The sequence below is a fragment of the Paramormyrops kingsleyae genome, chromosome 7, assembly GCF_048594095.1.
Source record: "Paramormyrops kingsleyae isolate MSU_618 chromosome 7, PKINGS_0.4, whole genome shotgun sequence".
NCBI lineage: Eukaryota > Metazoa > Chordata > Actinopteri > Osteoglossiformes > Mormyridae > Paramormyrops > Paramormyrops kingsleyae.
The window spans coordinates 20,868,135-20,881,602 of NC_132803.1; the positions used below are offsets into that span (position 1 = coordinate 20,868,135).

At 40.0% G+C, this 13,468-nt stretch overlaps 1 protein-coding gene across 1 annotated transcript; it reads right to left on the bottom strand.

Annotated features, from left to right (window-relative positions):
- Positions 1-2,355: 2,355 nt before the first annotated feature.
- LOC111847087 (aquaporin-3-like) lies at positions 2,356-9,978 on the bottom strand. Its single transcript, XM_023817984.2, has 6 exons — positions 9,793-9,978; positions 4,651-4,777; positions 4,244-4,381; positions 3,953-4,071; positions 3,514-3,731; positions 2,356-3,286 (listed from the first exon to the last, which is right to left on the bottom strand). The coding sequence occupies exons 1-6, from the start codon at positions 9,898-9,900 to the stop codon at positions 3,109-3,111; spliced, it is 888 nt and encodes a 295-aa protein (XP_023673752.1). The 5' UTR covers positions 9,901-9,978; the 3' UTR covers positions 2,356-3,108.
- Between the last annotated feature and the right edge of the window lie 3,490 nt (positions 9,979-13,468).

The following is a 13,468-nucleotide window of genomic DNA, read 5'->3' on the forward strand; positions in this document are numbered from 1 at the left end:
GCAATAAATGTGTTCCCGCAGCTTGAGCATTGCATTAACTCAATGCAGTTGAGCATTGCATTAACTCAATGCAGTTGTTGCTGGTTTGACTCCCAGGGAGACACATAAATCCCTTCCCTCTACTTGAAGTTGTTTTGTATAACTCTGTCAAACAGATGAGTCACATGCACATGTGTAGTCTTGTAAATGTAGGTAATACCCAGCAAAACCTCTGCAAAACAATACACTGTTACATAAAATTAATAAACAGCAAATAGTCCATCTTATGTAGGACATTTCTTGGCATTAATTATTGGTAGCACATGTTCACTATGTTCATACTGTAACTGTGAGAGTATAGCAAACATTTTGTGAGTATAGCAAAAAATGAGAATACAGACTAAAGAAAATGTGACTGATCCATTATGGCCATGAAACATAACAGTGGAAGTGTTTAAGTCATCTTACTTGATTGGCTATTGGCTATTGGATTCTAGGGAGTTAATCTTTTGAAATTAATAAACTTAATTTATGGGGGCCTCTCGCATTCAACTTGGGCTGCTGTGGTTATTCAAAGCAGTGGATGACGTCAACGCTGAAAACATCAGTATTTTAAATGGACGCATAATTTTTTTAAATTATTGTAATAAATTACGTTTTTCATTTAAAAATTGCTTCAACTCATTATAAAAAAAGTTTTAGTTTAACACAGCAACGCTAGAGCTATGCACAAGCTGCCAAGCACCTGAAGAGAAATTTATGGGAGCTATTCTGGATTATGGACTGCCAGAAGAAGCAAAGCTACCTTAAGTGTTGTCTATTTGTGTTGTTTATTACATTACAATTAGTACAGGAAGCTTTAAACATCTTTTGTTCTTATAAAAACATTATTTAAAGCCTTGAAGTTGTATGCCTCTTACCTTAGAATCTCCACTGATAAGTGTTTGAGAAAATGTTTAGGCTACAATCTGGGCTTATTCTGCGTGTATTGATGGTGCTGGCGTAACACCTATGTGTATGTGGTCACGCAGCTTGGTGGGAATAATGTTGCTATCGTAAACTAAAGGTTAAGAATGTAAAACTGACAATAATTAAAAAAAAATAATAATTGTGAACTGAAGTAGAATTGAAAACTATATTTACCAAAAATGGGCTTTAAACTGCAAAAAGTATCACCACCCACCAGTGTCTTTTTACTTTGTTTAACCACAAAATTTCCTCTTTTAAAAAATGTTGTGGTTGCTGAGCTGTCCGTTTCTTGACTTCAGTGCTTCTGGCCTCCATAATTTACCAAAACAGTTGCATGTGGCATGCACCGCTAACCGAATTTAAAAGGCATAAGGATACACCGAATTTATACATATTACTATAACTTTTGGGTGTCACAATACTCCTCTCATTAATATTTTATGCATACTACTAATCTTATCGAATTGTGGGTGTAAATAAGGTACGCATAGTGCTGAAAAACTGGTGTCCATCATCTAAAGCCCTGCAAGGACAAAGAGTTTGTTCTTGTTAAAATAAAATTTACTTAAATGAAACCGTCAGTTGTATTTCCAGGAAGAAAATCATTTAAATTAATTGACGAATCTGAAAAATAGTCGCTAGATTAATTGATAGAAAAATGGCCATTAGTGGCAGCCCTACATTCAACTACATTTTTTTCTGACAATTTTGCAAGGCTGGAAGCACATGGAGCTTAAAAGTAACAGTAGACATTATACTGTATTACCCTTCAACTGGTTAGAACTGTGGTTAACATGTCTCAACATGATCAATAGAAGTCAAGTGGTACAAAGCTAATATATGTGTTTGGATTCAGCACAAGCCTTTCACCATGGAATTCTAAGTCAGTAGCAGTCATGAGTAAATGTGCAAGTATCTTGTTTAGTCAGTATGTGGTGCCTGTATGGGCAAGTTCAACATCATGGGACTTGTTTTATAGGCTCAGAAGCCACTGTGGTCTAATAGCAGGTTAAGTCTTTCTAAAACTGTTAATAATCTGTATAATTATGTTATAATATTTACTTGCCTTTTTTATTATCATTTTTTAAAATACACGTTATTACATAAATAAGGTAAAGGGTGTGTTTCCATATGTGTAAGTACTTTGGGGCATTCTGGCTGAGAGACCAGGGGAAAAAAAATGACCTAATGGTTAGAATTGTGTGATAAAATTAATGTTACCTTTCTAAAAGTATGCTGGAGTGCAACAATTATTTTATGCTTAAAAATGTAAAAACATGTGCATCAGGGCAAAACTATTTGTGCAATACGTGTTCAAGTTAAAATGTAACTGTGCTGCAAATTTAATAAATTAAAGTTTTGGGTAAATGCAGTATACTCCCTTTTAGATATAGAGTCAGTCAGGTGTGTGATTTATAATTTATTATTACCAGCATTCACAGAAGACTTCGTACAAATGAATTAGTTAAGCTGGAAATTTGTAAGTATTAAGTTGATACAACCAACGTGTAATGCATTACACACAAAAAAAACACAAGAGAATTGAAATAAAATTGGCATACAATTTCATTAGTAACTCATTTTAAATGTAGGCACTTTAATATGAAAGATATAAAAACCTAAAATAAAAAAGAATAAGAAATGACAAGCAGTAAAAATGCATGGATTGTAAAATTTATAGACATCCATCTGTTCATAATTCATAACTGCATATAGCAAAAGCTTTAGAGATCAGATCCCCTACTGAAATCAGGCTACAGCAAACTGCAGTTAGGATAAAGGCAACAATAAAGCAAGCCAGAGTACACATGGACATGCTTAAAATCTCCCCTTTAGATGTGTACAAAATGGTCTTAGAAAAAAAAAAAATCACCAGTACTTTATTAGCATAGTAGCCCTTCAGGTCTTCAGTTAATGAGTGGTGGTTAGTTTACTATTAAAGTAACACGGCAATTTGAATGAAGCACAGCAAGCAAACTGTGCTAGATAGGCAAGTGCATTTTCACACAAATGTTTCTATTTCTTTGGGAGACATTAAAGTTCAATGAAGTTTTTTTTCCCTAACCAGTTTCAATGAACGTACCACATTAAGGGATAATACCAGGATAGAGTTATTTGAGTTATTGTGATGATGGGCAGAAGGTAAGGCACAAGGGCGCCTCACGCCATTTCCTTGGAGTTTATGTTGGTCAGGTTCATACGCTCTGCTTCGTTCTGTGCCTTCTCTCGGGCCTCTACCTCTACATGGAAGCCCACCATGAACTGATAAACCAGAACGCCAAATACTGTCCCCAGGAAAGGTGCAAATATTGGTACAAGGAACCAGTAAGACTGAGCCCTATAAAGCAAGAAGAAAACCAAGGTTTACTGTCTTTGGCTCAAAAAAATGTGTGTCTGCAGCCACAAGATTTCAGGGATATATATTAGCAAACCAGCACAAATTTAGTAAAAAAGCATTTGAAAACTTCAGCAAATATTATTAGTACTGCTCAAAAATTATAGTTTTCTATTCATGCAAATTACTATTTTCCATAAGGTTTTTTATTCATATATGAAATTACTCACGTAAAGACCTCTGCGCCCCAGCCAGCCATTGCAGTGAAGAGACGAGGACCTAGGTCTCTGGCAGGATTGACGGCATACCCAGAGTTGAAGCCCATGGACAAGCCAATGACAAGCACTACAAAGCCCACTGTGAAGGCTTCTAGCCCATGAGGAATAGGGTTGTTGTATGGATCCACGATGGCCAGAATACACACAATGAGGGCAGCAGTTCCAATCATCTATGGAACAAGAAACATCACAAGTGTTGTCACTCAGTAAATGTGCTTGCATTCGGCATATTTTGTAATATGTGCCATATTTCAATTAATTGGAAATGCTCAAAGTTAATGCTAATAGTGTTACAGTGACATGACAATAATATTAGCTTCAACAGAGAGAAGAGGTGGGTCTGCATACTGTAGGCCCAGACTTGGAGTCTTGGGGTCCACTTAGGACTAACCTGGTCAAAGAAGCCGTTGATCATCGTCAGGTGTGTGGAGGGGTATGTAGCAAAGATTCCTGCGGTGGCATTGTCTCCTAAAACCCTGAGAGCACCTGGGTTAAATTCCCACAATGCATCTGGAAAGAATACATTTAAAAATGAGGAACTGGGAACTGACACAACTGACACTTCCCCAATAAAAACACAGCCTAGCTTTGCCACAAACTGAATACATATGTTAAACATTGTTACACATACAGTAAACATTGCGCTTACACTTATTTTTGCTCTTTATGAATAATCACTTACCATGGTACATTCCATAAACTATTCCTGAACCCAGGAAGGCACCTAAAGTCTGAAATAAGAAATATATTGGAAACTTCCTCCAAGGTTCTCTCCCAAGTATGCATAAGGCAAATGTCACAGCAGGGTTTAAATGTCCTCCTGTGGAAGAAAGGTATCAACAGATAACAGACAGAAAACCTGAAAATTATCCATTGCAAGATGATTTTCCTTCTTCATTCAGGTTATAGTTATAATTTAAACCAGGGAAAAGTTCATTTCTATAGATGTACAGAAAACTAAACCTCAGATTGTCTATCATTATATGTATTGCATTTCAACAGTTATAGCAAGACAGACATTTTTGCTTCTATGACTTGCTAGAATCTAATAGTGATCACTCGATAAAAGTATTATGATTAGCCTCTCACCTGAAACCTGTCCACATACCAAGATCCCAAGAGTAGCAGCAAAGCCGAAGGCGAAGTTGACGGTAAGGAACAGCCCATGGGATCCATTGCTGAGCACCAGCTGGGCCACTGAGCCACAACCAAACATCTACCAACACAGAAGTATTTGTGAGTATTATCATCTTTACTCAGAGAAACCCAAATACACTCACCCTACAATTAGTTTGTATTTTTAATTATCACTAGAACTCCTGCTGCAAAGGTAATTTCTTGGTCTAGATAAGTTACTTTTATAGTGTGCCAGTTTGAGTATTAGATTATATATTTGAATAAAACTGATGCTTTGTACATTTTTTGAGAGATGATAGAGATAGAGAGATAGATGCCCCTCTAAAGTATTCTTAAACAATGCCAGATGACAAGGATTTCCAGTAGTGTAACACGAATTGTGATATTCAGTGGTGTCAGCCAAAACCACCTCTTTCACAACCATCAATACTGCACAAATTGTGAAAGCAGAAAATAAATAAAAATTCAGAATGTCTGATTTCAATACCAGCAGGAGAAAATTAGAAAATATACTGAATTAAGTGTACAAAAACGTTTTGGAAAGTTTAAAATTCACATGTGTTTTTTGTTCCGGGGATATATAATTAGAGGTCGTAATGGTGCATATTTGTGGAATTTGTAAATCAGAGACACATTGTAGAAAAACAGGATTGTGATTAAAACTTTTATGTAAAACAGCAGTTCTCAGAATCTGGCCTTCTAAAACTATGACATACTAAGGATCAATTTTCATAAGGACTATCATTACACGGCAATGTAAAAGTGAGGCGCAGGGCACTGAACACGAGGAATTATATGTCTTAGCAATTTATTTTTGTAAATTTCCACAATTGAAGAAGTTTGGAGTTCTCTCACCTTTTCCATTCACGTTGTAATTAAAAGTAACTTAAAAATGCCAACAAAATGTCTATGAAAGTTCCCACCCAGAAAGTGGTGATCTCAATCCTGTTATCAAAAGACCCAACCCATTAATGCAATATAGTGTTATGTTGATTTCACCAAGGTGATAGCAGCAACACTTAAAAATATATTCTAAGATTAAGTCAAGTCTAAGATTTTCCTGCTCAGGGACACAGCCAAACCTTGTACAATGCGGTAGCCTCAGTATATTTTGCTGACCACAGGGTCTCCCTCAGTACATTTTGCCAATCGTGAGTATTATTCATTAATCATCTCCCAATCACGCCACAATTGACTGATTAATGTGTTGGGAAGCTCTGGTTAAATGTGACATATTTCATTTTTATGTTTTAGTGAAGGGTGGCAACTGGAGTAGCCACAAACTTACTGTGAGGAACATGGCCAACCCTGGCTACCCCTTAGATCCACTCCTGTTCCTGCTATATTTCCTGAAACAATGTTGAATTGAAGTTTCATTAGTAGCCCATGGCCCTGTATCAGACTGGGAGTTGAAACATGGATGAATGAGTTTTAGTTTCACTGTTGGCAATGGATTAACTTGGAAAGCCATCTTCTTTATGGTACCTTGCATACCAGAGGTCTTAAGTGTTCTTAAAAGTGTTTTAATCCAATGTTTGAGGACCATAATAAAACTAGAAACCAAATACTTCTTGTCAAAGTTACCGTCATTAAATAAATATCTATCTGTTTTCCAACTGTTAATCCAGTACAGCGTCATTCAGCACCTGCGGGGGATCTCCCTAGATGGGATGGCAGTACATCACTCAGCAAACACATGCACGCATTAACACAAATCACTCTATGGGCAAGTCATAGTGGCCAATTCTCAATTCAATTCAATTTTATTTGTATGGTGCTTTTCACAAAATTACATTGTCTCAAAGTGCTTTACAGCATCCCTGCCCAAAGCCCCCAGTGAGCAAGCCAGAGGTGACAGTGGAAAGGAAAAACTCCATAGAAGGAAGAGACCTTAGGAGGAACCAGACTCAGATGGGGAGTTCATCCTCCTGGGACTGGCAGGGAAAGTCAATTGATCAAGATGGCAAAGTCCCAATCTTAACATTTGAGTCACAAAGTCGGGGGCAGGGAGGTGATGATAGAGCAGGGGTGGGATTTCAAATCCAACTTTGCAGGTGAGCTAACGTGCTGGTTCCGGCAAATACTTATATACTGGAATTTACTGACTTATTGTCTCACCAACCATTTTAAAGAAAATTATGGTTAATTTTGGATTGCATCTGTAAGTTCATTGTTAGTATCTGTCTAGTGAAAATAGGAACGTACCCTATGACTTACTGGTATTCTTAAAGTATTTCTTTACCCAAGTAACTATTTGCAGGGTGCTCAAAAAGAAATGTAAGTTGGACTAACTCATTCATGAGTAGCTATTCAGCAAGTAAGAGACAGAACCAATGAAAATGTAAACTTGGAACATACAGTGGGATGGGATTGGAATTATTGACCTTGAAGATATGTAGTGGCAACTGTTCGCACCCTCTTTCACTTTAAAATTGAAGCAGATGTAATTTCGCAGTGGGCGTAGTCTTTGAAAAGAACCTTTTCATATGTGCGTTTATCAGCTATGTCAATCATTTCCTTTTTGTCACAATAATACTGCCTTTCATGTGCCCCTCTCTAGACAGATACTAGCGTGAGGCAACGATAGGGGATAGTCACTCCCTTTCAATATTAAAAGTCAAATCAGTTAGTGGAGACGATTGATGTGAGGCAGACAAGTTGAAGCCATGCACATTTTTAATACCCTGAGGCCACTGGTAGTTGCGAAATATATTTCAGGATTAATTTAACTCAGGTTTTGCCATATTTATTTTCAAGACAAAAAACAAGATGTTTATCAGCAGTAGCAAGTACTGGCAAGCAAATCTCAGCTTTTGTGTATTTTCATGGCTGTCATGTCTAGTCAGTTTCCTGTACATCTCTGAGGGCGTAGGGTACAGAAATTCCCGGACAGTAATATGTGCGCGTACGTTTGAATGTGATGGGTGGGGGTTATTAAATTATATGGTATCAGGAAACTGAACTTGGCAAATTGTGCGTTTTAAATTGCTTATAACTAACCCTACTTCTGCATCAGTTTTGCTTTTGTACAGAGCAGAGGAGGTGCTCAGAACTGATTTGTATTGCTCCTGAGCCTTGCAGGGACACAGGCGGTGTTATGCAAAATACTCGTCACTGTGTTCATATTTCCTGAATTCTGGCTTTTAATTGACAACATGCAGCAATCCAAGGGCAAACTTTTAAAATATTTTTACTACGTTTTAAACTGTGGAAGAACTAAATATACAACTGCCTGTTCATCTTCTTTTGTTAACCAGCAAAAGCCTTGAGGTCACACTCACAAGATTTTTTCTAATAAAATGTACATTTACATTAACATTCACACTTATATATACAGCACATGCTTTTGTCCGAAGTGACATACAAGTCAGGCAAATGCATAGTTACATTCAAAAATAAAATACTAGCTGCAATGCTTTAAACATACGCTATTGTGCAAAAGTCTTAGGCAGTTAAAGAAAATGATGATGTTTAAATGATCTTCATGTTGGTATAAAACTATATATTGTCTGTCAAAATGAGTTAGTTTAGCCCAGCGGTGGCCAATCTTATCCGCAAAGGGCCGGCGTGTACGCAGGTTTTGGGGTAACCTTTAGGTCAGCTGTTAAAACCCAGGTGTAAGGACTCTTCAGCCAATCAGTCCTCTAATTAGCAATCTAATTAGGGAGCTGCAGCGAAAACCCGCACACACAGCGGATAAGATTGGCCACCCCTGGCTTAGCCATTTCAAAATCTCTCCTATAGTCACCCCAGTATTTGCAGCAACCGTCCATAATACCTGTGTATTCTTTTGACTCAACCACTAACATACCTTGTTTGACTAATCAAATCTTCATTGTTTTAACTGATTAACTTGATGAACAAATGGGTTTAATTAAAGTGGTAGTGAAATTTAACAAATACATGGAATGGCTGAGGTGCCCCTGAGGGGAGGTTTAGGAACAGAAGCGGTCATCTTCTAGCCATCCAACAGAACATCAGTAACTTGGAACAGAAGACATTCTTCTTAGTTTTTTGTGTTACTCGTAAGTTTTAATGTTAAATTATGTTCTTGTCTGACAGAGTATACTTACTACCTGGATAAGTACCTTTAACAATTTTCTTTCAATATCCACATAATTCCATATTAGATTCGTCATGAATTGTTATTCAGCCTGTTCTATCTTTTTTAACTTTGAGCACCTGCCCCTTTAAACGTCTCTGCACAGCCCTGATAAGGACTATCATTACACGGCAATGTAAAAGTGAGGCGCAGGGCACTGAACACAAGGAATTATATGTCTTAGCAATTTATTTTTGTAAATTTCCACAATTGAAGAAGTTTGGAGTTCTCTCACCTTTTCCATTCACGTTGTAATTAAAAGTAACTTAAAAATGCCAACAAAATGTCTATGAAAGTTCCCCCCCAGAAAGTGGTGATCTCAATCCTGTTATCAAAAGACCCAACCCATTAACACAATATAGTGTTATGTTGATTTCACCAAGGTGATAGCAGCAACACTTAAAAATATATTAAGTCAAGATTAAGTCAACTCTAAGATTTTCCTGCTCAGGGACACAGCCAAACCTTGTACAATGCAGTAGCCTCAGTATATTTTGCTGACCACAGGGTCTCCCTCAGTACATTTTGCCAATCGTGAGTATTATTCATTAATCATCTCCCAATCACGCCACAAGTGACTGATTAATGTGTTGGGAAGCTCTGGTTAAATGTTTCATTTTTATGTTTTGGTGAAGGGTGGCAACTGGAGTAGCCAGTTAATTTATTTTTGTAAATTTCCACAATTGAAGAAGTTTGGAGTTCTCTCACCTTTTCCATTCACGTTGTAATTAAAAGTAACTTAAAAATGCCAACAAAATGTCTATGAAAGTTCCCACCCAGAAAGTGGTGATCTCAATCCTGTTATCAAAAGACCCAACCCATTAATGCAATATAAGTACCTTTAACAATTTTCTTTGGCTAAGACTTTTGCACTGTACTGAACTTCGTGTGAGAAACAATCTGAGATGTATCAAAGTTTTTGAGCCTTCATTGTTTAAATTGAGCATTCAACTAAATGCATATGGTTCAAAATAAAATGGGACAGAACATACCACCAGGATCAGTGTTCCCAGACATTCAGCCAGAGCCTGACGTATCAGCAAGTTGCGGATGTGGCAGGTGTGTAAAAGCTTGTCCAGGAAGACCTTCTGTTTTCCCATGATGAGACTTTAAGAGGCGTCCTGAGAGAGTCGGGTAAACTCCAGCAGCTGAATGTTACTAAGGAGGTCAGGGGGAAACCTCTGTCTCTTAAAACACCAAGACCCTCCCCCTAAAATTCTTCCAACCACACCCTCCCCATTAATCCTTTTGGTCAAACTGTTCACTTTGATTTGGCGCAATAGTCATATCCCCGCCCCCTGACACTTACCACTACCCTGTGCAATCCCATTATTCCTAGTCATTTTATTTTTCCTTTTAAAAAGATATAGTACTATTTATGTTTTGTAAAACCACCACAATACTTCCAACACACTTCAAAAAATGTATTGTTTTTGTTTTGTAAAATTTGTTTTATAAATGTCACATTTTTTTTTAAACCAGTGAAAATTCAGCATATACAAACTGCGGAAAGTAAGGAAGTAACAAGGTGCAAAATTACATTTAAAATACATTTAAAACTGTCTGCTCATAACAGAAAAGTTTAAGCTCACAATGTACAATATTCTATATTTTTTTCACATAACAACTACAGTAGTAGTTATATAATATTAAAAACACAGTTTTAAGTTTAATTTCTTGGGGGTTGAAAAGGGATCATTTTAATATTGTGGTTAAAATTACAAAAATGTGTAATACATGAAAAAAGTTTATAATAAAAATATTAATTATAAAAAAGCAAATTTAATTTACAAATCATTTGTTTCTATTTTTTATTTTGTCAAAAGGAAGGCATTCCAGAGTCTAGGTAATGGACTTGAGAGAGATCTTGGATTCATTTATCAGAAACCTTTGCTTGTTGATGTGAGATTATGCTATCGATAGAAGTCTCAATCATGCAATACCTCAGTCCATTTCATTTTAAAATAATTTGTCAAAAGCAACTGTTTACCAGTAGATAATCAATAATCAATTATAAACATATAGCCCTTTGGTTATTTCTTTAAAGATAGTTGATTGAAGTGACATTTAGATTCTAATAAAATAACTTTTAATAGAATAAATAGAAATTTCAAAGCTCTTTCAAACATTAAATGAATATTTTGCACACATGAATGACTTATTGCAATACATCATCCACAGAAAAGTGAAATGTTATTGTAAGATGATACATTCTTTTTCCTGGCACAATCCAAATTGATTAATTACAGATGACTGCTATGATTTTTCTCTGGCCATTGTTTTAGCCACTAACCCATCCATCAGTTGACTGCCCAAAATCACTGTAGGATTCCAGTGAGCTAAATGTTAACTGGATCAACCATCTCACCTTTAGGACTAACCATATGTTGAATATACATTCGAATAGGAGAGAATCAGGCCAAACTATTTAAAAAATTTATTGCGGTTTTGAGACTTGTGATCCTGCACTTGTCCAGGCAGGTATTCATAACTGCATGCCTGTGGAGCTGAAATTGAACTTAAGATTAACTTATGATTGTCATGCCCTGCTCGTCCGATCCTCCTGTGTGCCACGCCCCCTCGTTAACCTCGTGTTGAATCCCGCTTGTTGTCAGCTGTTTCCTGTTTTTCCATTGAGTCCTATGTATTTCAGTCCGCGTTTCGAGTCCGTTTCCCTAGGTCTGTCATTGAAGTCTTGTGAAGTCTCATGGTGTTGTGCTGCCTGTTTGTGCCTGCTTGATGTCCCTGCTCAATGTCCCTGCTCACTGTCTCCATTAAATCCCGTATTCCCTAGTCCTACACGTCCCTCTCCTGCTTCCCCATTCAGTGCACTGCTATCAGTCACAACAGAATGACAAACCTCCTGAAGAAGATGTCTCGCCTAACGGACAATGAGTACATGTTCCTAGTTGAAGAAGTAATGTACTGGCTAACCCAGCCCAAGATCCAGGAGGATCCCGCAGCTCGAGCCGCACCAAGGCCGGGATATCCTGGAGAAGAAATCCCTACCCGGCAATGCGCACCAAGCGGAAGAGGTGCGCGAGAACCTCCAGCAGCTTCAAGAAAGGGCAGCCAAATCGATGATGCGGCAGGTGGATGTGGACTGTGGGCTACACTACAGTGAGTGTCCTGGGCTTCCAGGAATACCCATGAGCTCACCAAAAGCTAGGCGAAAGCAGCATCATGGAAAGCAGGAAGACGTCTCAGGGATCTTCCTGGGGGCTACCCAGATCTCCCCTGCTCTGCCTGTTCCTGACCTGCTGGTTCCCGATGTTCCTGTGCCGACGGTCGATGCTCCGCCCCCTGTGATTCCCACACCGCCTGTGCCTGATGTTTCTAACCTGCCTGTGCCTGATGTTTCTGACCTGCCCCCAGAGGTTCCCACTCCACCGATTCAGGTGTCCGTGCCTCTGGTTCCAGTCCCGGCAGCTGACGCGCCACCCTGCGAGGCTCCAGTCCCGGCAGCTGACGTGCCGCCCTGTGAGGCTCCAGCTCTGCCCACAGAGGCTCCTGCACCACCTGTCCCTGCTCTGCTCACAGAGATCCCTACTTTGCCCGTCCCTGAGGCTCCTGCTCTGCCCGTGGTTCCAGTCCCTCCGGCTCCAGTCCCCCCGGTTCCTGTACCTCCGGCTCCGTCCCCCTGGTTGTTGATCCAGCTCCCACACCACTGGCTCCCTTCGTCCCTATCCCTGTCCCCGAAGAGGTCCCGGACTGTCCGACCACCGCTCCTTTCCCCTGGGGAAGGAGGAGCTTGAGTGGGACCCCTTGGGGATTTCCCTGGTGGCCCCACTGGATCCCTCTGGGGGAGTAACTCCTCCACCACCGCAGTAGTGGCGGTCGCCTGCGGGTCTCCTTCTGATGACTCATCGGCTGCCTTTGGCCCCGCCTCGACTTGTCAGTCGCCTGTGGGTCCCCCCACTCCGGCTTGTCGGTGGATGGCGCCTTCACCCGCTGTGGCTACGCTGTCGCCTCCCGTGGCTTCCCCTCCCTCCTCGCCTTCACTGAGGTCCCCTTCATCTTCCTCCTTGCCTCCCCTGATGCCCCCTCTGACTTCTTCCTCGCCTCCTTCGCCTGTCCCTCCGTCAGCCTCCTCGCCCCCTTCGGAGACCCCTCCTGCTACTGCCTCGCATCCACCGAGACTGCCCCTATGGCTTCCGCCTCTCGCCCGCTTCCCTCGGGTTCCCCGTTGTCCCCTGTCCTTTGCCTTCCGGCCTCCTGTGTCTGCTTCTTGTCCCTCCATTCCTGTGTTCACACCTGGTCCCTTCATTCCTCCTGTTGGTGTTTCCCTGTGTCTCCCTGCTTAGTGTCCCTGTGCCTGTTCGCTCTCCCTCTGGTTTGTCAGTGGTTGTCTAGTTTGTTGTCCCTGTGCCTGTTCTGTGTGTCCATCCTGTTCCCAGTATCCCGTTGATGTTTTCCTCTTGTTTCCCCAGGTGCTGTCGGTTCCCAGTCTCGTCTGTCACTTCCCTTGAGGTGCGCCTGGAGTGTGCGCCTTTGGGGGGGGGTTCTGTCATACCCTGCTTGTCCGATCCTCCTGTGGGTCACGCCCCCTCGTTAACCTCATGTGGAATCCCGCTTGTTATCAGCTGTTTCCTGTTTTTCCATTTAGGGATCTTGTATTTTAGTTTGTGTTTGAGTCCGTTTCCCTAGGTCTGTCATAGAAATACTGTG